At 47.6% G+C, this 25,265-nt stretch overlaps 1 protein-coding gene across 1 annotated transcript in view; it reads right to left on the minus strand.

The window, feature by feature from the left end:
• Window positions 1-23,827: 23,827 nt before the first annotated feature.
• Fam53a (family with sequence similarity 53 member A) overlaps window positions 23,828-25,265 on the minus strand; it is a 35,019-nt gene continuing 33,581 nt past the window's right edge. The window contains exon 7 of the mRNA XM_031342677.1: window positions 23,828-23,914. Coding sequence (XP_031198537.1) covers window positions 23,828-23,914 — 87 coding nt within the window. The remainder of the gene's footprint in view (window positions 23,915-25,265) is intronic.

The following is a 25,265-nucleotide window of genomic DNA, read 5'->3' on the forward strand; positions in this document are numbered from 1 at the left end:
GGCATGCTCCTTGTCTGCTGAGGACCATGCTGTTCCCATTGCTCCTGATTGCTACCGTCACATGGTAGATGGCAGCCCAGTTCTTCAGGGCCATCTGTCCAGTCCTCCCTCCTGAGGGCAGAATCCTTGTGACTGTAGATTAAGTTTCAGTGAGACTTTTGGAGGGACATGTGCTTTCAAGCCAAAGGTGCCCTGATGTCGAAGCACACAAAACAGAGCACTTGTAAGATAATCACACAGATGTGACATGCGTGCACACATTCTCATGTGTCTGACTCTATGTGTATATCACAGACTTTCTTCTCTTAAAGTGAGTTTTATAAAAGGGGGCCAAGCTGACTCCTGAGGAGGAAGAGATTTTAAACAAAAAACGATCAAAGAAAATTCAAAAGAAGTATGACGAAAGGAAAAAGAATGCCAAAATCAGCAGTCTCCTGGAGGAGCAGTTCCAGCAGGGCAAGCTCCTCGCCTGTATTGCCTCAAGACCAGGCCAGTGCAGCAGAGCAGACAGCTATGTACTCGAAGGCACGGAGCTGGAGTTCTATCTGAGGAAGATCAAAGCCTGGAAAGGCAAATAAGCCTCATTCGTAGTGTAATAAAGGTGTTTGTTCTATAAATAAAAAAAAAAGTGAGTTTTATATTTATTAATTTGTGAGCGTGTGGGGCACATGCCACAGTACATATGTGGAAGTCAGTTCTCTCCTTCCACCATGTAGGTTCTAGGACCACCTTGTTAGCTAGCCCCATCTCCTCTTTTTAAGATAGAGGTTTACCCTGTAGCCAGATGGTCTCCAGTTTCCTCCTCTTCCTCCTCTCTCTCCTCTTTCTCCTCTACCTCCTCTTCTTCCTTCTCCTCCTCCTCCTTTTCTTCCTCCTCTTCTTCTTCTTTCTTCTTCTTCATTTTGGTTTTTCAAGACAAAGTTTATCTTTGTATAGCCTTGATTACCCTAAAACTCGCTCTGTAGACCAGGCTAGCCTCAAACTCAGAGGTCCACTTGCTTCTGCCTCCAAACGGCTGGGATTAAAGTATGGTGCCACCACCTGGCACACAACGGGTGCTCTTAGCTGCTGAATCATCACTTCATCCCCTGATTTACAATTTTCAATCTTCCTGTCTCAGCATCTGGACCACTGGGATTCCAGGTATGGTTCACCATGTCGGGTGATGTATGTATTTTAAATGAGATGTTACTAACTGTACCTCATGGGGTATTTCAAGGAAGACTTCATGACAAATTGGGTTGAGTGTCCTCAGAAGGCTCCACACCAGAAAACATGCCATGCAAATGTGACACTGTCAAGGGTGTAGAGAAAATAAACTGCACAATTGTCTCAAAACATGCTTCATGAAGTCCAATATTGGGTTTGTTTGTTGGCTTTGTGTTATGTATGTGGTATACGTATGTGGATGAATGTAGGGGTCAAGGGGGACAACAGGTGTCTTCCTCGACTACCCTCCACTTCATTTCCTGAGACACGTCCTCTGTCTGAAGTCAGAGCTCACCAAATCTACCTACTCTAGCTAGCTTGACCCAGGACCCACTGCCTTGCCTCTGAGATGCAGTTGAGAGCCGCCAGCACACCTGTCTGTCCCTCACATGGGTTCTGCTGATCAGGACTCTGGTCTTCATTGTTATCCAGCAAGCACTTTATCCACTGAGCCATGCATGGCTCCAGACTTTTATATTCTTTTTAAAAAAATATACTAAAAACTAGGGATGAACCAGGTAGTGGTAATGCATGCCTTTGATCCCAGAATGAGAGAGGCAGAAGAAGGTGGATCTCTAAGAGTTCAAGACCATCCTGGTCTATATAGTGAGTTCCAGACAGCAAGGCCTATACAGAGGAACCCTGTTTTGAAAAACAAATCAGCCAGGCAGTGGTGGGGCATGCCTTTAGTCCCAGCACTTGGGAGGAAGAGACAGGCGGATTTCTGAGTTCGGGCCAGCCTGGTCTACAGAGTGAGTTCCAGGACAACCAGGCAGCCAGGGCTATACAGAGAAACCCTGTTTCAGAAAAACAAAACAAAACAAAACAAACAACAACAACGACAAGAAATACTATAGATAAAAGGGAACAAGATTATTATATGGGAAAAAAATATATAGCTGCATCCTTCTTTGGGCCAAATGCAAAGATCTATAGGAAGAGCGTGTCAGAAAGTTTTGGAAACTGATGGGAAAAGTCAGGGTTGGAGATGTAGCACAGTGGGCAGGATGCTTGCCTAATGTGTTCAAGACCTCAGGTTCCCCCTGAGCACTGCTTAGAACCAGGCACAGTGGTACACACTGGTAACCTCAGCATACAGCGGTGGAGGCAGGAAGATTGGAAGGTCAAGGACATTCTTTAAGGCCAGCCTAGCAAGATGGCCCAGTGAGGTAAAGCACCTGCTGTACAAACGTGACCACCAAGTTCAGTCCCTGTGTCTCACAATGGGAGGGAAGAATTCTGAAAATTGTTCTCTGACCTCCACGTATGCACCATGGCATCCACATGCCAGCATCAGCCATGCACTTGTGCACACCAGCATGCATGCGAATGTGCGGTACACACACACAAAATCTACTCCTACTACAACTATCAATAATAACAACAATACATAAATAAACAATAAGACCCACAGCCAAACAATAGGTAGAGCTCAGGGAACCAACCACTTAGAAGACAGGGAGGAAGGATTCTAAGAGTCAGAGGAGCTGAGGGTCACCAGGAGAGCACAGCCACAGAATCAACCAAGCAGAGCTCATAGGGGCTCACAGAAACTGAATCGACACTCACAGAGCCTATGTGGGGGTCTGAGCTAGGTCCTCTGCATGTATGTTATGGTCCTATAGCTTGGTGTTCTTGTGGGACTCCTCACAGGGTGAGTCTGGGTGTCTCTGACTCTTTTGCCTGCTCCTAGGACCCTTTTCCTCCTTCCGTGTTGTCTTGATATGAGTGTTTGTGCCTACTCTAATTGTAACTTGTTATGAAGTGTTAGGCTGATATCCCTGGGAGGCCTGCTCTTTTCTGAAGGGAAACAGAAGTCCCACAACAGGCATCACACAGATGTGAACCTGACAGACATATTACTCAGATCCTGTCTGAGGCTGGCAGGCACAGGAGGCCCAGGAACATCCTGCTACAGACAGTAAACCTTGGAGAGGCAGGCAGGTGTCTGTGGACCCTCAGCCTCCAAAATCCTACTGTGGAGCACAGATGGCTAAGGAGACCTTTTCCAGGGACCTAAGTGTTCACTCTTGGAAATGATGGGGAAATGCACACTGCCTAGACCACCCATAGGACACAGCCACACATGGGACCTCACAAGAGTTGGGTGGGCAAATATCCAGCACCAGCTCAAAGCCTCAGAGAAGCTTAAAACCCACAGTGGATGGTCACTGATGGAGGTGTTTCTGTTGGGGGTGTCTGCGGATGTTCTGTGTCATTCCTTGGCTTACAGGATCAGTCCTCATGGACCTCTGGGTCACATCCCCTGATAACTCTTTGTTCTGCTTGGCTCTTTTAGGCACATTGCTGGTTAGTTAACACTGTGTCAACAGCCATTCAAGAGCACATCAAACGTTGAACAAAACTTCTATACATCCAAGTTTTCCACTAAGTAGCATGTAGCTGCCTGACACAGACACTAGACAGCAAAGAATCAAAAAGAGCAGAGGGAAAGTGTGCCACAAACTCCAATAGGACCCTTGTCACTCAGTATGACCTGCTCACCTCTCCTGGGACTCTAGTGGTTATGTTTGTCTGTATATGACCACAAAGTACATACAGCAGACATTGATTTGGGGGTCCCAACATACTTTAACAGGAAGGCAAAATCACAAATACAGAATCTTCCAAAGAGCACTTTCCCCAAAAGTCACACACAAGACATCGATGCCAACTCAGTTCAGGGAGGGCTGGTGAGGAACACAGAAAGTGGGTACAGATAGTTGGGGTCTAGGGACATTTGTTTGACTACAGGCACAAAAGAAAACTGACTGTGACTTGGATGTCCCTGCTCTGCAAGCCCCAAATATGTGTGTGGGGAGGACAACAGAGATTGGGTTAGCTGAGCGGAGCTAAGCCAGGCTAAAGAGGCAGCTGAGGTGGAGAGGTGTAGGCAGCCGCTTGGACGATAAAATCCAAGATGGCGCTGGTTCCTGATACACTGTAGCAACAGACTATTCCACTGCGCATGTGCCTCTCCCGAGCAGGTGTATGCTAATGAGGGTTTGCCGGGGAACCAATCCAGGAGGACTTGGCAGCTCAAGCTCGGGTATATAAGGAGCTGTCTCCAGCCATTCCACGCCACTCCACAGAAGCAAGCAGACCTGCAGCACCTAGGAAGAAGAAGAAGAAGAAAGAAGAAAGAAGAAGCAGCAGCAGCAGCAACATCAAGAAGAGCCAAGAAGAGCCGTGCCATCAAGAAGAGCTGTGACACTTAAGAACCTAGGAGAGCTGTAATACCTAGGTATCAAAAAGAGCTGTAACACCTGGGCATCTAAGAGAGCTGTAACACAAAAGAAAATTTCCTGAGTAGACCCCGAGAGAAGAAGTCTAAGTGTGTTTGTCGTTATTGCTGCCATCCGGGCAGCAAGGCACCGTACAGAGAGGAGGAGGCATATTAGGACCAATGGCCAAGTGGATAAGGACAGAGGCCTGGGGTCCAAGTGTTAGAGAAGGAAATAAAGGATTGGGTTAGAGTTCAAGGTGACAGACAGTCACACGGATGGACATGGGAAGATGTGTGTGTGTCTGTGTGTGTGTGTGTGTGTGTGTGTGTGCCTGTGGGTTCTGTATCTGAAGATGCTGTTAACCTTAAATCAAAGCTATCTTTAAATTCTGTCTATACTAAATGAATGCAGATGACTCTTGTTATTCCCTAAACAGATCAGTGTGCCAACTGTTTCCATGGCACCTACCTTCTACTATGGACTGTAGGCAGTCTAGAAGAGACATGTGCACGTGCTACTCAAACAATACATCCTTTTACAAGAAGGATCTGAGCACCTGTGGGCGTTAGTGTCTGTGAGGATCTTGGAATGGGGCCTCTGGGGATCTGAGGGACACCTGAACACTCACATGTATTTAAGAATGGAGAAATACTGGTGTACACCATATATACAACCTCTGCCCACCCACCCTGCTGCTCAGAGCCCTTCCTCTCTGTCCTTGTCACTTCCCTCATGACAGTCACCCCAAGATACATATCACACTTTGTTCTTTGCTCCCTAGGGCCTCCACCCTGCCCTGTCCCAGCCAACAAGCTAACTTTTGATTCTTATTTCTGATACGCCCTCCTTCTCTGGCCTTTTGCCATCCCTGGGGACACTGACCCTAGTTGTTTCATCCACTGAATGCCACCTCCTTGGCTTTTGTTCCTGCAGAGAACAGATGAGATCTGAATCCCACCCCATAGCTGGAATCTGATGACCTTAAGACCAAGCCCAGTTAAGCCCTGTACTGTCGTAGATCCTTGGACACAAAACCATATTCAACAATTAATTTTCTAAGCAAATAAGTTCAAGGAAGTGGCAAGATAGCTCAGCAGGGAAAGGCAAGCTAGAGACCCATTTTGGAAGGAGAGATATGCCTCCTGAAAGTTGTCCTCTCATGTCTACACAAACATCATGGTATGCAGAGCCATACATATACACAGATAAATAAATTATAGTAAAAACTGTTTAAAAAATAAGTTTTGGGGGAAGGGCTAAGGAATCCATACTATCACCACTGGAATTAATAAATGAACTAGCAACCATAGAGATAAATTTAGTAGACAAAATTCAACTCTAGTCTATAAGCTAGTAGAAAACAATTGGAAAATGAAAAAAAAAAATCCCAATTAACACTAAAAAGACACATTGAACAATTGTGTGCAGGAATGCTGTGGTGATAATTGAGAGAAACTAAAGACAGATAAGTAGGGCAAAGGTCATAGAAAACTCAATAGTGTTAAGATGTAAATTATCCTCTAAGTTGGTATATAGATCTAACATGATACCAATCAAAATACCAATGGCCTCTTTGTAAAACTAGCTGAGCCTAGCAGAAAGTCTAGAATGACCTAAAATTTTTGTTAGAAAGGATAAAAGGCCTAACATTTCCTACTGTGAAACCCTCTCTAATGCTTTGTGTGAAATGTCCCCACAGGGTCATGGGGTACAAAGCCCAGGTCCCCAGCTGCTGAGGCTGTTTTGGAAAGTTCTTGAAATTTTAGGAGGTGAAATTGTTAGATGAACCCTGTCTCTGGCCCCTTCCCATCCTCCTCTGTTTTCTGCCTGCATGATGTGAGCTGCCTGTCTTGCCTTCGCTACCATGATGGAACGAATCCTCCAAAACTTTGAGCCCAAATAAGTCTTCCCTCCCTTAGATTGTGCAGGTCTGGCATCACCATGTTTTGTTCACGGTGTTACCGAGTCGGAGGAGTTAGGCTGTTTTTATAATAAACCTAACCTCGTGGTTCTTAGGCCTCTGGAACTGGCTTGTGGGAGGAATGTGGAAGAGTTTGGAATGTGGGCAGGAGAAGCCACACAACGTTGTAAGCAGAGCTCGTTGTAAGCAGTGGGTGATTCTGGTGGGGTCTCAGAGCAGAATGCTCACAGAACTGTGGCCAGTGAAGACTACACTCCAGAGGCTTCTGACAGAAACAAGAGCATCATCAAGCAACAGCTGAAGGCCACTCCTGCTATCCTCTGTATACACATCACCCATGTCCCGAAACACTGAGATGTGAAGTCCAAAGGCAGCGGGCCACCCTGCAGAGGAACTGTCCAGTGAGCGAGGCACTCCAGCTGTGGAGTGCTTATCTCTAGACACCAGCCTCACAAAAAAAAAAAAAAAAAAGAATCAGGAGCAAAAATTAGAGACTTGGAAAAGCTGCACTTTGGTCAGTCTGTGTAGAAGTTGGGCTAAGGAAGGCCTGGTTGCCATTTTTTTTTTCCCATAAGAAAGGAGTCTAGCATGGCTGTCCTCTGAGAGGCTCCACCCAGCAGCTGACTCACACAGATACTGACATCCAAAGCCAAACAGTGCATAAAGCTTGGGACTCTTATGGAAGAATAGAGGGAAGGATTGCAGGCCCAAAAGGGGTTAGGAACTCCACAGAAAGACCAACAGAGTCAACTAACCTGGACCCTTGGGGCTCTCAGAGACTGGTCTACCAGCCAAAGAACACACATGGGCTGGACCTAGGCCTCCTCACACATATGTAGCAGATGTGCAGCTTGGTCTTCATGTGGGTCTGGAACAACTGAAACGGGGACTATCTCAAAAGCTGTTGCCTATCTGTGGGATATGTTATTCTAGCTGGGCTGCCATGTCTGGCCTCAGTGGGAGAGGATTCTCCTAGCCCAGCAGAGATATGATGTGCTGGGGGGCGGGGGAGGAGACCCAGGAGGCCCCCACCCACTCATAGGAGAAAGACGGGGAAGGATTGTGGGAGGGGGTGACCTGGAGGGAGGTAGTGAGCAGGATGTAAAGTGAATAAGAAAAGAAATTAAAAAAAAAGAAAGGAAGAAAGAAAGAAAGAAAGAAGGAAAGAAAGAAAGAAAGAAAGAAGTCAAGGGTAAGGAGTCTAACTCAGCATAGAAGACATGCCTAGCTTCCTGAGGCTCTATGTTCAATTCTCAGTGTGGGGGATGGGGAGAGGCCAAAGATTTTGCTTTAGGACAACAGGAAAGATGCTTTGAGGGCATCTCAGGAACCCAGTGAATCTATTGCAGGCTTCAGGACAGCCTGTCACACAGGCCTGCCTAGGAAGTGTCTCCCCAGGCTCAGCCATCCAGGCACTTAGAAATCACCAAAGCTACAGGGTCTAAGAGGGCCCAGCTAAGGGTCAGGCTGACAGCAGACCCTGACATCCCTCACACGATGCTGGTTCTGTGTGGATGCAGACTGTGGGGGTTACAGGGTCACGGAGGTAATCAAGACAATAGGATCCAGAAACACCCACAGAGCAGAGAGGTAGGAACAGAGGACACAGAGAGGTATGGGGGTCTGCACATACAGTCAATTATATGTGACAAGACATAAATGCTCTTTAATGGAGTGAGGGAGGACCCTCCCAAGAACAGCGCTGCCACAATCAGTTAACAGCCTGCAGAGAATGACTTTCCACGGTAACCACACGGAAACTCAGACCTCACTCCAAAAGCTGATACTGTGACCCTTCTAGAAAATTCTCAAGATCTCTTCATGGTCCTGGGTCATTCGATGACTTGGTGGGGTGTCTTGAGTCTATGGCACACTGTGGGCTGCTGCCATCTGTAGTTGCATACACGCCACGTACCACAGCTCTCTGCTGCCGCTGCTGCACCATCTGAGTGGAGTGTGGAAATGCCCCTTTGTCAATGTCCCTTTGTCTGTCCCACTCAGCCTCTGTTAGGAGTTCTGTGAAACCAAGTCTGGTTTTGCCTCAAGGCTCCCGCAGGCTCTAGATTGTTCCCAGAGATGAGGCCAGAGCTCTCACCAATCTCCAGCTGCTCTCTCCAGAGCCGGAGCTGCTGTCTCTCCTTACTCTTACTTCCTTGCCCTCTTCTGGATCAACTTTTAGCTTCCTGTTACCTGGGGTCATCGTGATAGATAGCATCACGGAACGTCAGCGTCCCATGCAGATATTCCCTTGCCTGCAGCGCACCCCTCCTTCAGCATTGGAAACAGCAGACCCACAGGTCAAAGGTGTCCACATCATGGAAACACTGGAAAGTTCTCTGCACATAATCTGTGTCACCTTGCCATGGGAAGGGCACACCCTCGGCAGAAACTGACACTGGAAGCATCTGCTTGGTATGGAGTGGGTCAGTGGGCAGACGAACAAAGCACTGAGAAGGTGGAGGACTGAGCTACGCAGCAGCAAGACGTTTGGGAAAAACCGTCACATGCATTCCTTGGAAAGAAGATGAGGGCAAGCAAAGTCCTGAGGGTAGGTGGCAGAAGTAGATCAGCCACCACCTTTGAGTGACAAAACAGGGCAGCTGGGACCCTAGTAAGGAGTTGGCTGGAACTGAGCCAGGCCCTCAAAGTGCTGACATTGACTGAGTAGGCATGGAGGATGTTCATCCTGACACAGACTGGTGGGCAGAGAACAGCCAAGCTCCAAGGGAAAGCAGCCTAGGGAAATTCTGTGCCCTGGATGTGTGAGGAGAGAATCAGACCAGATCCACTGGTCATAGAACTCCAGGTCCCCTGGTATCCTGCTTTGTCTGGGCTACAGGCTGGGACTTTATAGTGATGGTGGTATTTTGTCTCTGCGTAGTGGAAGTAGGTTGGAGTATGATCCTGCAGTGAACCTGGCATGACCTTGTCTATGGAGCTGTAGAATATAAAGACTGGCTCCTCCCTGGCCAGCAGCTCCTCACTGATCTGGGCTGAGTACCTTGGACTTCACCCACAGTGGTGAGCCCTGAGCAACAGCATGATAGCTCTTAAACATACTATAAAGAGATGGAGACATCTGTGAAACACCAGCCATCCAGACTAGGGTGGAAAGCAAGAAGGGGATTGAGTACTACGGAGGCACCCAAACAAACCAGGGTCCCCCTGGGCAGCAGATCTGAGGCTAGACACACTCATGTGCTCCTATGGAGGCACCCAAACAGACCAGGGGTCCCCCTGGGCAACAGGGCTCTGAGGCTAGACACACTCATGTGCTCACTTCCAGCTCCAGCACCTTCTTACAACAGGCAGCTCATTAACATTAACCATTCGCCGCAGCTGCCAATATAGGCAAGAGGTCACCATTCTGTCCTGTTGTGTGGGTCAGGGCAGCAGGAAGAGGCCTGTAGCGAAGTGCAGGGGGAAGGTGGGGCAGGACCCAGGGTTCCACAGGATCAGCCCACGCCAATGGCCTACCCTCTACCCTCTTTCCTTTCTTGTCCAGCCAGGAACCATGGGAAATAAGCTAGATGGTGAATCCAGGGTCCTCACGAGGACAAACCCAGACAGATAATAGTTCTGGGCAGATGGAGCAGAGAGGAAAGAAACCTCCACATAAATGCTGGCTCCTGGATTAGCTTCACTCCCTCTGACCCATGACCATCTTGGTTCTCATCTCTGGTCTCCATGGTTCCAAGCTAATGTGTTATTGAGTGCCATCTTGTTTCCATAACAAATCTTTTCTGAGTGTGTTCAATAGCTGGCATTGAGTGAAATGACTCTCTTTCTATAAGATATTCCCCAGAGCCCACCTCAGGCCTCTCCTCTCACCTTGCTGAAGATCTTAGATATGAGATCTCAGGAATGTTTTCTCATAGAGTGGAATCCTTGGTGTTGTACAGGCTCACATACAACCAACTACAGTAACACCACCAATAAACCATCACAACACATCAGCATCCTTACCAATATCCTAACAAGCAATAGCCCAGCAACAACGTTAACACACCTCCTCCCTGCGCAGTCCCTGCTCAGTTAGGAGCAGACACAAGGACAAAGGAGTCCCAACTCTGGGAGCAACTATGTCTAGAACCGGATCTACTTCCGTTGGTCAGTGCCTCCTGTGACCATGCATCCAGAGAAGGAGGGATACCCAGAGCAGGGGCTGAGTGTGCCCAGAGCAGGGGGCTATATGCTTTGCCCAAAACCAAGCGGCAGGCGGCATGTTCTCACTGTTGTAGAGATGGGTAACAAAGCACAGTGCCATAGTTAACAGCCACTGCCATGTAGGTGCACAGTGGATCACATGACATTCTGCCATCAGTCCCCATGCTGGGCTGTAGGAGTGAAGCTGGTCCAGCTGCCCACCTGGTGTGCCAGGGCTTGGACCATTTTCCTCAGGACATGACACTGACTACAGACAATGTCATGATCCAAGTATGTCCCTGCTGCCATCACTGGCACATGCCCTTTGGTCCTGGGCTTTCCTGATGATGTGACCCGGCCCCGCCCTCCACAGAGGGGGTTGCACTGAATGAACAGTAGCTGCGAGGCTGAGAGCCAGGATTGCAACTGTGCCGTAACAGGGCAGGGGCATAGGGCTAGGCAGTTTCGGGGGGGTCTATGTGGCTACCTACTCTGAGACTGGCCATCTCCCCCAGAGGTCTGGCCCACTCCTCTAGTGTGGTGGCGGCTGCACGGTGACCTTGTAGTAACCCAAGTGCCATCCGTCAGCAGCCGGCCGCCAGCCTCCGGAACGCCGCCGCAGCTCATCTGAATTCAAATTACCCTGGGAGCTACACGCTGGTGCCAGCCATAACTCAGTACGAGGAGGAGCATGGCCGCCCCTAGATTGGACATCACCATACATTCCTGGGGCGTCGGACAGGGCTACTAATGAAAATATCAATCAAAAACTCGGCTGACTTAATGGTCAATTTAAATTAATTAATTGGGGAGGAGAAAAAAAAGTTGAGGAGAACAGTGCTGTTGGGCTCTGTCTCCAGTGGTAGCGAGACACACTGGAACTGGCTAAGCACAGGACTGACGCTCCATCCCAAGGAACCCATAAGGCATGTCCAAGGGCCCAGGTGCTAGGATTGCTGGGGAACAGGTTCAGAGCCCAGGCTTCCCGGCTCTGTGGTTCCTGTCCAGCTGTGAGCTGTCTGGGTTTTGCTGTTTGCAGGGATAGCTAGTGGCCTCCTGCCAGGCCCCTCCCATCACCGAAGAACAGAAAAACCCATGCCCTGCAAGACTGGGGAGAGCTGGCACCATGAGCACTGGACAGTGCCCCTGGCCCCTCCTCCTGATGCTTAGTCAGTTCTCTGTACACTGTCTCTTCATCTGGAAAGATGCCATATTACCGCCAGAACACTGCTGGCTGAGGGCTTACCAGGTACTCTGGTCAGTCAGCAAACATTTTCTTTTTCTTTTTTTTTCTTCTTCTTCTTTTTTTTTTTTTTTTTTTTTTTTTTTTTTTTTTTTTTTTTTTTTTTTTTTTGGTTTTTCAAGACAGGGTTTCTCTGTGTAGCCTTGGCTGTCCTGGTACTCACTCTGTAGACCAGGCTGGCCTTGAACTCAGAAATCCTCTTGCCTCTGCCTCCCAAGTGCTGGGATTAAAGGTGTGCACCACCACCACCCTGCAGCAAACATTTTTCTACAGATAAATCTCCAAAAGACTGGCCCAGGGTTGCAAGAATGCCAGAGTCCTGGCTGTATGGTATTCCTGAGTATTCCTGTTGAAATTCCTGTTAGCATCAAGCAATAGGATTCCAGTGAGGAGATGCATTAAGCACTCTCAAAACTAATGGTGGAGTGCTCCATGCAGACAGAAAGGTAAGGCCACCCATGCATTCTTGCCATCCTGCAGGACAGATGAGCTGACACAGCTGCCAGGAAAGATGCTGGAATCTGCACTAGCCATTCACATTAGGTGACTCAGGGATTTGACTCAGACACTTGGAATTGAGGGACTCATGCCTCAGGACTTACAAAGCACCATTGCCAGCCAGCTGGGGCACAACAAGAATGGCTTTATCTTGGTGGAGAATGCATAGAAGGACCCAGGACTGTGGGAACAGGACTTCTAGGAACCCAGGACTCTCTGCCACCAACTATTTCATTGTACATCCTACCTGGGAAGAAGCCAGCTTTCTGTAAGGTAGGCATGGGGGGGGGATGGGACAATGCAGCTCATCAGAGGGCCTGGACTTGAACCTCGAGGCTCCCTACCCACCGTGAAATGACTCTAACAGTCCCATCTCAGCTTGTGTGCTGTAGCACCAGGCAGTGTCTCCTCATCTCTGTGTTCAGAGTCCGGAGCACCCAGCAGGGAGTGAGGATTCCACAGGTCCAGGGTTTATACCTGGTGCCACACACAAGGGTTCCCTCCTTTCCGAGCTGATGAACAGTCCTTGATGCCTTGGTTTCCTTGGGTAGGGGTCTCCTTCCCATCCACATCTCTATGGAATGCCTCCTGGTCTCTTCTAGGAGCAGCATTGATGCCCTCATGGTGACCTCAGGGTCTAGACCAAGCTAGAAGGCAGGAGCCAGGCCCGTGGAGCACAAGATTGGTGGAAAAGACATATTTTTCTCTCCACCACAAGGGTTCAGAAAGTCAGAGCACCCACTCAGGCTCTGTTCTGGGGCACCTCAGGCTAGGCCATCTACAGCATGCAGAAGACACAGGTACTGCCAGGGCTGATCTCTGCTGCCACCCAGTGGCTGCTGAGGGCCAAAGAGTGGCCAAAGGAGGCAGACTCACAAGGCCTTAGCCCCCAGGGTGGCCTGAAGTCAGCACTGGGCCTGGCCAGGAAGGAGTAGGGAGCTGTGCAGGTCAGGCTGGTTGCTGGACATGATCACTCCATCTATCTGGGGTCTTTCTGCCCACAGCATCAGGTGTCCCATTGTTCATCTGCCATGGTTTCAGCTTTACAATGGATGACATACAACAGGGCCAGACTGCAATGCCCAGGCTTAGTTTCAGAGTGACATTGGGCTGGGCCACCACAGGAAGGACCACACCTGTCTTCACTATATCCTCAGGCCCACTGATGAGGGGTGATTCATCATAATGCAAGGATTCCTTTGGCTCAAGGACAATCTTGTCACTCCAGGCCCCAAATACCCTACTGCCCCAAATCCCCTTGACCATACATTCTGTGCTCAGTGGGCCTCTTCAACATCTGGAACATGCTGATCCAGTGCCTGACACAGCACAACACAGCCACCTCCACCTTACCCAAGACCCTCCAACAAGGACCCAGCACATCTCAGGCCTGGAGCTTACTTTAAAAACACTAATGTGGCCGGACAGTGGTGGTACATGCCTTTAATCCCAGCACTTGGGAGGCAGAGGCAGGTGGATTTCTGAGTTCGAGGCCAGCCTGGTCTACAGGGTGAGTTCCAGGACAGCCAGGGCTATACAGAGAAACCCTGTCTCAAAACAAACAAACAAACAAACAAACAAACAAAACCCACTAATGTGGGAGCTATGAGATGGCTCAGTGAGTAAAGGCATTTGTTGCCACACCTGATGAGTTCAATACTAGGGACCTATATGGTAGAAGGAGAGAACCAGCTTCTACAGGTTGTCCTCTGACCTCTACACACATGTAGTACACACACACACACACACACACACACAGAGAGAGAGAGAGAGAGAGAGAGAGAGAGAGAGAGAGAAATACATAGATAGATAAATAAATAAATAAATACATGTAAATAAAACACCAACGTGGAGCCGGTGAGATGCTCAGTGCATAAAGCCTGATGACCTGGGTTCCATCCCTGGAACACATGCAAAGGTGAGAGGAGAGAACCAGCTTCACAAAATTGCCCTCTGACCTTCATATTCATGCACACATACTCAGGAAAACAGAACAAAACAAAACAATGACAAAGCCCCAAACCACAAATGTGTGCAGATGTACATGTGTGGGCTGAGCAAATCGTTTTGAGGACATATCCAGATAGAAGGGGGCTGCTGGTCCCCAGGGCTGGAACAGATACACCAGGGGGCTTGATTTTAGGGCCTTTAGTGGGCTTCATTCTAGGGCAACGTGTTTTGGAACTGAGGAAAGAGGTGCCTTCACAGGCTGATGAAGGTACTAAATGCTATTAAATTGAGCACCTTAAAATGGTTAATTTTACATTATAGAATCTTTAAAGTCTTAAGAAGGCAAGCAGTTCACATATATAGTAATGTATAAAATTAATCTCCCAGATCAGCAAGTTTCATACATCTTAGCACAGGGAGCTCCTGTGAAGCCATCCCATCAGTCTCAAGATAATATCTGGGCTGGGGGAGATGAATTTGACCCTTAACCTTAGTCTCACCCTCCCAGCTCCAGGATGAATTCCACCTGGAGAGCAGCTAAAATTGGTAGGATAAGTCACTTGGGCCTCTGAAACTACAGGGCACACCTCTGACCAGGCCCCAAGCTCTGTTGTGCACAGAAAGGGCAAGGGGAACTGAGAGGGGGCATATAGGTATGTACACTGGTGACAGTGCCTGGGTCTCCTTTGTCATGCATCCCTGTGGCCTCCAGCTCTGTAATGCATGGTCCTCAGTGTCTCTGTGCTCCTGAAGGGGAGGGCCACTTCGATGAACAGGATTGGCAGATGTGACAGGTCACTTGGAGGAGCAGGAGACAAAGACTAGCTCCTACTTTTGCCACTTGCTTGTGAACTATGCCGTCCTTGCTGAGCTGAGTGGCAAGGTGCTGAGGGTGGCTGGCCCTGGAGGAATCAATAGAATCAAAGGGCAAAGGGGAGCTTGTCCAAGTGGGGAACCCATGAAAGGTTCCATGATTATGACTCATGGAACTGAGAAAACACACAAGGAAGTCCAGGCCTCACAGGGCAGCTGAGAGACAGGTAGACAAAGTCCTGGCACTGTAAGGAAGAAAAGCAAGGACACTAGAGCCACAGACCCTGAGACCGTGAGGCCCTTGAAGTTTCTAGGAAAAGGGCTAGGCAAGGCTGGAGATCACCAATGGGCAAGGCTGGAGATCACCAATAGGCAAGGCTGGAGATCACCAATAGGTGGAGATGTTCACAACAAGGCTACAGAAGTTACAGCAAAGCACAACGTGAAACTGGTCAGGTGGGATGAGAAAGCTCTCTGAAGCCCTGGCTCCCGAGGCTGAGAAAGCTGACGGCCCACACTGAAGGACACATGCTGCAGCTTCTGCCCCAGGCTGGAGCAGACAGGACAACAAGGCCAGTTCACTGAGGGACTGAGGGATGTCTTAGAGAGCAAGTTGGAGGGGGAAAGACTCCTAGTTGTAGAGCATACCTAGCAGGGGCCATTCCAGAGACAGCAGGCACGGGGAATTGACCAGGCTTGGCTAGCTGCATGGACTACAAGTCTAGAGAGTAGGTGCTGTCTGGCCAATCCACAGCCACAATCACTCCAAAGCGACACGGGCGAGCTCCCTACAGGGGCTCAGTGAGGACTTCAAGGACAGCCTGCAGCATCAGGACAACCAGTGCCAAGCACGCACTAGAGAACCTCACACAGAAAAACACAGTGGTGAGAATGAGCCTGGAATTTACCCAAACTGTGCAAGCCAGACAATGGGAATACTTCTTAGAATTGGTGACAGCCACATTCCATCCTTGGGACGCACATGGTGAAAGGATAGAGTAGACTCCCACAAGCTATCTTCTTACATCCACGTGTGTGTGCTGGGACATACATGTCCCACCCCAAACACAATGATACACAATAAATAAGTGTAATTTTTTTTTAAAGTTTGCGAAGAGGCAAGCTCTGTCTAAGCAAGCAACCTTCAAAAGTGAGACAAATAAAGGCATTTTCAGATCAGTGAGAGCTGAGCTGTCAGACATAGGCACACTAAATCCTAAAGAAGGTGAATGAGGTGGAAGAGAAATGCAGAGGGAAGCTCGAGGAAGAGCGAGAAGCAGGAAAATGGCAAGCTTGTGCCAGAAAGACTCACCACAATGAAGGTGGTGAGCTACATTAATCTCTGACAACTTTAAGGTTTCAATCCATGAAAATGTATAATTCTAAACTTCTGTGTACCAACAAAACTGTGGGAAGGAATAGATAAATCAGCCAGTGAAGAATCTAATTCAGCAATCAATAACTAATGTCTCAGGAGGTAGGCATAATGGCACATAAAAAGAAGAGTCCAGCTTGGTCTACAGAGTGAGTTCCGGGACAGCCAGAGCTACATAATAGGGAGACCTTGTCAAAACAAAACAAAAACAAAAAACAAAACAAAAACAAAAAACAAAAAAAAAGAAGAAAAGAAAAGGACTGTAAGAAAGTAGGAATGCAGATGTGAACAATATTAACTATTACAGATGTACACAGAATGGCCTGTGGGCGTGTCTGTGAGATATTTTCTGGGTTGCTGACTTACATGAGAGAGCTCTGGTGGTCAAGGAAGGTATAAGAAAGTTACCTGGATGTGAGCCTGGGAGCAAGGCAGTAAGCAATGTTCCCCCCCAGCCTCTGCTTGAGTTCCTGCCTCCACTCACGATTTTAATTAACAAACTCAGGAGAGACTGAAACGCTCTATTTAAAAATCTCCCCGCATCCTTCCACAGAGCTCTGTGGTTTAACGATGTGAGCCCCTTGCCAATCTGGATACAGACTGTACCTGGGTATACACACATCTACATAGTCACATAGATGCACATAGTACAATGTATACACAGACCCACATGCAAACACACAAGTACATAAAAGTGTGCACACACACACACATAGGTACATATGAATGAATTTGTGGACCCCACACAGACAGAGGCAGGCACACATAGCCATCATCTAGGCCCATATTCATGGCTATGTATGTAGAGCTGTGCAGTGTATAAACATGCATGTGCACAGAGGCACAAGGATACACATGATACTTACATGCATGTACATATGTGTGTGAGGGTCCATCTTCATACACGCACAGAGCTTTCTATAGACGTCATTATTTAAACCAAAGTAAGAAACCTGAAAAGTTCAAGAGAGGATCTAAAAGCTAAAGCCAGATGGTTTGGAAATTGAGAGATGCTCTCCTAAATTATTCCTAAGGCAGAGAGTTAATAAAAGGCGGGTGACAGGCGATTTTACAATTATACTGGAAGAGCAACTGCACGTTTGTGGAGCAGCTTCAGGGAGTTGGCGGAGAATTCACAACCTTAAATGTTTTTATTACTGAGCAAGAGCGACTGAAAATAAATGAACTAAACATTCGACACAAGGAGGGAAAAACAGAACAATAAAGTAAATCCACAGGAGGCAGAAGGGGGGTAAAGATAAAGGCGGATTAATGAATTGGAAACAAGAAAAATGGGAGTGCCTGTCAGTAAATCCAAGAGCTGGTTCCTCTAAATAAATAAATAAACTAAACAAACCTCTGGCCAGTCTAATCCGCAGAGAGGAGAGACACACACACAAGGATGTGGCGAGGGAAGTCAAAACTGCAGAGGAGATTGAAAGTGACAAGCTAATACAGTTGATATTCTTGACAAAATTGACAATTTCAAGACAATATAAATTACCAAAATAAACTTAAAGATACATTTAAAAAAAAAAGCGCAAGTCCACAAATGCAGAGTGATAGAAAGAAGTTGTGTTGTGAGGCTCCAGCTGGCTTGCTTGCTTCCAGTGCAACACAACACGGGGGCAGAAATCCACCCCTCAGAGTGACCTCTGCAAGGGGCAAAACCCAGCTGGGGACCAGGGGACCAGAGAGAGGTCTCTGCAGTGGGGAGGAGCGGGTGAATGGCAGATGAACCAGCTCGACATCCCCCTCTAGGGGCAGGATGGTGGCTACTGTGAGGGTTGGGGCTTCTTCCTGGCTGTGCAGAGGGCTGGGCTGGAGGCTGAGGACCTGAGGCCATGGTGGGCACCATCTGTCTGTAGCCTTGATCTTGGAGGATGATGAGAGGGGCAGAGTTTCTCTGTGCAACCAGAATCTTTGTTCAGGTGTTGGGAAGAGAGCAAGGTGTGCTGGTGGTGATGGCCACTCACCACCAGGAACAGTTGCGGCTCTAGCTACCCTCTGGTCTCTCTACCCAAGTCCCTCACTGGTCGTGAGTATGAGGCCACAATCCCCCTCCTCCATACCACCCAGCAGGGATCAACAACGAGAGAGGACCAGCACTCTGACTCCACTCATAGATTCGGTCTGGTTTCATGTGGCGATCACATGTGTCTTGTGCTATGTTTCCTTTTCTGTTCTCACAAATGATGACATTTTTGCTGAGCTTGATGGTGCATGCCTGTAATTCCAGCCCCTTGGAGGAAGAGATTAGAAATTTAAGGTCATCCTTGGCTACAAGTTGAGGCCATCCTGGGTTAGATGAGACCTTGTCTCAAAAAGAGAGAGAGAGAGGGAGAGAGAGAGAAGAAGGAGGAGGAGGAGGAGGAGGAGGAGGAGGAGGAGAAAGAAGAAGAGAAGAAAAAGAAGAGGAAGAAGAGGAGGAGGAAGAAAAGAAGAGGAGGAGGACAAAGAAGAAGGAGGAGGAGGAAGAGGAAGGGGGAGGAGGAGGAGGAGGAGGAGGAGGAGGAGGAGGAGGAGGAGGAGATGATTACAACGAAGGTAAGGACAACGACAACGACGACCTGGCCTATAAAAATCACCCAGAGCTGTGTGGGTGAGATGATCGCTGGGCAGCAAAAGGTGCCAGCCACCTTTTAGCCTGCCAGTTTAAGTATGGTTCTCAAAACCCACATGGTGGGAGGGGAGAATTGACTCTCACAAGTTGTCCTCTAATTTCCACACACCCACTATGGCTCATGTGCATATGAATGCTCATATACACACATGCACTTGGGTATTCACATGTGTGTGAACATACACAACATATAAATGATACATATATATGTGTGTGTATACACACATATACATATAGGTATTTTGTCTGAATGTATATCTATGTACCATATGTATGTCTAGGACATGCAGAGGGTAGAAGAGAACACTGGATCCCCTAGAACTGGAGTTACAGATGGCTGTGAGCTGTCATGTAGGTGATGAGAATCAAACCCAACTCTTCTACAAGAGTAGCAAGTGCTCTTAACTACTAAACCACTTCTCCAGACCCATAAATGTAATTGTTAAGTTTTTCTTAAAAAAAAAAAAAAATCACCCAGAGCCATGCTTATCTTTTTTAAAAGATTTAATTTGCTTTGTGAATGTTTTACTTGATGTGTGTATGTGCACCAAGTGCATGACTGCCAGTCCCTGGAACTACAGTTAGGGATGGTTGTGACCCACCATGTGGGTGCTAGGAATCAAACCTGGGACCTCTGTAAGAGCAACAAGAGCTCTTAACTGCAGAGCTCTCTTTCCATCCCCTTATATCTTTCCCTAAAACAAACAAACAAACAAACAAACAAACAAACAAACAAGGCCTTACTCTGTAGCCTGGGCTGGCAGGGAACTCATGGTTCTCCGGCCTCAGACTGAGTGCTGATATTAAGAGGTATACTCTACCATTTCCAGCTCAGGTCAAGTTTTTGTTTTAATTAGATATTTTCTTTATTTATATTTCAGATTATGTCCCCTTTCCCAGTGGTTTCCCCTCCAAAAACAAAAAACCTATTCCCTGCTCCCCTCCCCCTGCTCACCACCCCACCCTCTCCTGCTTACTGGCCCTGGCATTCCCCTACACTGGGGCATAGAGCCTTCACAGGACCAAGGGCCTCTCCTCCCATTGATGACCGACTAGGCCATCCTCTGCTACATATGCAGCTGGAGCCATGAATCCTACCATGTGTACTCTTTGATTGGTAGTTTAGTCCCTGGGAGCTCTGGGGTTACTGGTTAGTTCCTCCCAAGGGGCTGCAAACCCTCCAGCTCCTTGGGTCCTTTCTCTTGTTCCTTCATTGGGGACCCTGTGCTCAGACCAATGGATGGCTGTGTGCCTCCACTTCTATATTAGTTGGGCACTGGCAGAGCCTCTCAGGAGAGTTATATCAGGCTCCTGTCAGCCAGCACTTGCTGGCATCCACAATAGTGTCTGGGTTTGGTGATTGTATATGGGAAGGATTCCCAGGTGGGGCAGTCTCTGGATTGTCTTTCCTTCGGTCTCTGCTCCACACTTTTTCTCCGCAACTCCTTCCATGGGTATTTTGTTCCCCCTTCTAGGAAGGATAGAAGTATCCACACTTTGGTCTTCCTTCCTCTTGAGCTTCATGTGGTCTGTGAATTGTATCTTGGGTATTTCAAACTTTTGGGCTAATATCCACTTATCAGTGAGTGCATACCATGTGTGTTCTTTTGTGGTTGGGTTACCTCACTCAGGATGATATTCTCCAGATCCATCCATTTGCCTAAGAATTTCATAAATTCGTTGTTTTTAATAGCTGAGTAGTATCAAGTGTTCTTTGTAATAAGATTTCTAACTACCATTCAGATGAGCTTATGGGGAAATCCGTGGGTTCTCTTTTTTCTCGAGTCAGTTCCTGATCTTACCTCTCAAGGATTAGTCCACCTCCTCTGAGCGGCCCCCAATATTATCTTCCCTTTTTTATGATCTACCTTTTCAGCACTGCCCCTCCTTCCATTCCTAGAAGTGTTTATAATTTTTAAAACCTTGGACAGCATGATGGTTAAGTTTTAAGCATGACACAATCTAGAATCATCAATGAAGAGTCTCAAGGAGTTAGATCAGGCTGGCCTGTGGGCATGTCTGTGGGGGACAGTTTTGATCTTCTTAATTGGTTTGGGAAGATCCAGTCTTTATGGGTGGCATTACCCCCTAGCTTTGTGTTCTGACTGTGTAAGGGTAGAGAAGGTGAGCTGAATAGTAGGTATGCACGAATTAACATCTGTGCTCTTGACTGTGGATGTGATGTAACAGCTGTTTCTGACGCCATGACTTCACTGCTATAATGGACTATCACCTGAAATTGTGAACTAAAATAAATTCTTTTCCCTGTAAATTACTTTTTTCCCCGGGGTATTTTATCATAGCAACAGAAATGAAAGCAAGACTGTCTTGTTCATCCCCTAGGCATAGCCTGCAGGACTGTTTCACTATTTCTTGGTGTGCAGTTTCTGACATCTCTGCCCTCATCTTATTATTTCTTATCTCCCCTTAAAAAGAGTTTATTTGGGGGGCAGGCATTGGAGAGATGGCTCAAAAGTTAAAAACACTGGTTGCTCTTCCAAATGTCCTTGGTTCAATACCCAGCACCCACATGGTGGTTCACAACCATCTACACTGTGATCTGATGCCCTCTTCTGGCATTTAGGTGTATATGAAGATAGAGCACTCAAATCTTTAAAAAGAATGGGGAGAGAAGGAGGAAGAGAAGGTATATGTCTGAGTGCCATTTGTGTAAAGTGCCCACAGAGGCCAGGAGAGGCCACTGGAACCTTTGGAACTAGAGTTATAGACAATTGTGAGCTGACATGTGGATGCTAATAACCAAACTCAGGACTTTAGAAGACCAGCCCAGTGCTCTTAACTCTTCCCTGCCATCTCTTGAGCTTTCTCTTTTCAAGATTTGTTCTTTCTTTCTCATTAAGCAAATTACTGTTAAGCTAAAGATCAGGGGCTAAGAATAGGTTTTTATTTTTTTGTTAATTTTTTTTTTCTAAAACAGAATCTTACTGTATAGCCCCAGATGACCTGGAACTCCATGTCAGTGAACTGGTGACAAGCCTGTTCATCCTGAGAGCTAGAATTACAAGCATGAGCGACTGCCCTGCAAGCTTTTCATATCTTTGAAAGGTTGAGGAAAAGGAAGAATACTACTACTCAGGAGGACACCTCTAGAAGGTAAAGCCAGAATACTATTTGATGCTTGAAAAAACAAAAACACTTGCTATTCTTGTTTTCATTTCAAACTAGAAACTTAGCTTATTCATGTTCTACTCTTGATTTTTTTCTAGTACAATCACCTACTCTAATTCCCTTCTTTATACAACTTCATATGTATCTTATGAATTCTGGTGTGCAGCCTCTTCTCTAGCACCTAGTCCTGGATTTTTCTGGGGGGTTTGGTGGATGGTTGTTTTAAATTTTTGGTTTTGGTTTTTTGGTTTTGTTTTGTTTTTTTTTTTTAGTTTTGTTGTTGTTGTTGTTTTGTTTGTTTGGTTGGTTGGTTTTGTTTGGTGCTAGGGATGAACCCAGAGCCTCAGACATGCCAGGCAAATGCTCTGCAGCCAAGCCATGCCCCTCAGTGGTGGACTCTAGACCAGCACTCAGTCACCAAACCACACCTCTAAGTCTCTCACAGGTAGACTCTAAGTCAGTCCTTTATTACCAAGCCATGCCATTTGCCTCTTACTGGTAGATTCCAGGTCAGAACTTATGCCCCGGTCCTTATCAGTGGTGGATTCTGAGCAAGTGCTCTACTGCTCAGCCCTGCCCAGGCTCTCATTGGAGGAGTCTAGACAAGAGCTGTCATGGACCCTCACTCTGTTAGTTCAAACTGTTTTTTTCTAATTCCTATTTCTACTTTGACCTATGCATTTCTTGTGAATATTGAGAACTTACTTTATGTGTGTGTATGTACACATTTGTATGTGTCTTATGTGGGTGCCTGTAGAGGCCAGAAGAGAGGGTGTTGGATGCCTAGGAGTCAGAATTACAGTAAGATGGTAGACACCTGCTGTGGTGCTGGGACTGAACTGAGATCCTCTGGAAGAGCAGCAAATGGTCTTCATGGCTGAGCCACCTCTCCAGCCTCCCATCAATCTCTCTTACAATGAAGTTTTATATCTGTTCTGGACTTATGGCCAGGTAGTTATGGATAAATATTGATTCTTTGGCATGTGCCGATGGATGCTCCTGGTCACACGGTGATTGCCCATGCCTGAAATGCTTTGACTTCCTATCATTAGGAGCATCACCCGGGTGTGGACATGACTCAGTCTGCCTCACTACTTACCAGAATCCCCCTTTGAGAGAGGAGATTGCTGATTTTTTTTTTCCCTGTAGTCTATCCAGTTTTATTTTGTTTTGTTTTGTTTTGTTTTTCGAGACAGGGTTTCTCTGTGTAGCCCTGGCTGTCCTGGAACTCACTCTGTAGACCAGGCTGGCCTCGAACTCAAAAATCTGCCTGCCTCTGCCTCCCAAGTGCTGGGATTAAAGGTGTGTGCCACCACTGCCCGGCTGTCTGTCCAGTTTTGTCATGGTATATGGCTTCTGAGAACTACACGTGTGGTTTCTTCCTATTCACAGGAGATTTTGGTCTACTCTTCGTGTTTAAACCCATTTTTAATATACTTGCTACTGTGCCCCCAATCCTGTTATCCCCTCTGAAGTCCAGGTCCCCTTGCTGCAGGCAACACCCCAAACTTGTCTCTTCCCAGAGCCTTCACACCACCATCTGTTCTACCTGAGCAGAACATGCCTCCTCAGATGCCTCCCCCACAAGTCAAGAGTAGCATCCAGTGCCCAGGGACCAGCCAGGTGATAGTGTAGGGCACATGGATACCTGAGACCAGGTCTTCTGGTGAGCCTATAGAGGTGTCTGTGCCTGTCAGGCCTTGGTGAGAGCCACATTATAATTGGGATCCACACCAGCAGGACTTGTTCCACCTGAGCCCCACGTGGACAGGCAGGAGGTCTGGGCCCATGAGAGGATACCCCCTGTGAAAATGGCACTCAAGAGGTAGGAGCCAGCCAAGCAGCAGAAGCTGGGAGCCTGAGCAGGTACCAGGGTCTATAGCAGGCTGGGCATAGCAGGCTGCCAGGATAAGTCTCTGTTCTCACAGCAGTGAGAGCCAATATCTAGTCCAGCAGAGTTCGAGGATAAGCAGGCTTCAGGCCTCCCATCTAGTCTGTCCTCGAAAACAGTAAGTCTAACAGACTCTAACACACAAATCCCTGGGATATCATATAGGTCACAGACAAAACCCACACAATGCCATCGTCTGGGGACAGAGGTGGACTAGGAAATGGGGTGACACTAGGGTGACAAATGGAGAAAAGGGATTTAGCTTCAAGATATAAAAGGTTCAGAGGCTGGAGAGACGGCTCAGAGGTTAAGAGCACTCACTGGCTGCTCTTGAAGTAGGACCTGAGTTCAGTTCCTAGCAACCTACATGGTAGCTAACAACCTTCTCTAACTCCAGTCCCAGGAGACCCTCTTGTGACCTCCAAGGACACCAGGCACACACATGTTGTGCAGACAGGCATGTAGGCAAAGCACACATATACATCAAATAAGTAATGATAACTTTAAAAAATAAGAAAAATATGGGAAGTTCTGGAGATGGATGTCATGTAACTGTCTTGATGTCACTGAACTGTGTACCTAAATCAGCAGGACAGTTACCAGACAGTAGCTCTGATGATGCTGGAAATCGGCCTCCCCAAGGGATTCCAGACAGTAGCTCTGAGGATGCTAGGACAGTTACCAGACAGTAGCTCTGAGGATGCTAGGACAGTTACCAGACAGTAGCTCTGAGGATGCTAGGAAATCGGCCTCCCCAAGGGATTCCGGACAGTAGCTCTGAGGATGCTGGGAATCGGCCTCCCCAAGGGATTCCAGACAGTAGCTCTGAGGTGTGGAGAGCCATTCCAAGAGCAAGCGGTCTCATAAGCAAGCCCTCATTTGGCTAAGCTTGCTGCCATTGGTTGCTTCTGCATCTGGTGACCTATCCGCTTTTGCCACGTGGCCCATTGGGATTGGCTAAGCTTGGGAGTACTCAACAGCCGAGGGTGGTCCGGAAGGCGGAGCTTAAGTAACAGCTCCCCAGAGGCAGGAAGGCGGGAGCTTAAGTAAGGGCTCGAGAGAGGCTGGAGCAGCAGAAGTAGGAGAAGCAGGCAGGAGGAGCAGGAGGGAGAAGCAGGAGGGAGAAACATTGTTAAAAGATTCCTGAAATAAACTGCTAAAAGGAAGAGTTCCGGGGCTGGAGAGATGGCTCAGTGGTTAAGAGCACTGACTCCTCTTCCAGAGGTCCTGAGTTCAAATC

This window comes from Mastomys coucha, unplaced genomic scaffold, assembly GCF_008632895.1.
Source record: "Mastomys coucha isolate ucsf_1 unplaced genomic scaffold, UCSF_Mcou_1 pScaffold22, whole genome shotgun sequence".
Lineage (NCBI taxonomy): Eukaryota > Metazoa > Chordata > Mammalia > Rodentia > Muridae > Mastomys > Mastomys coucha.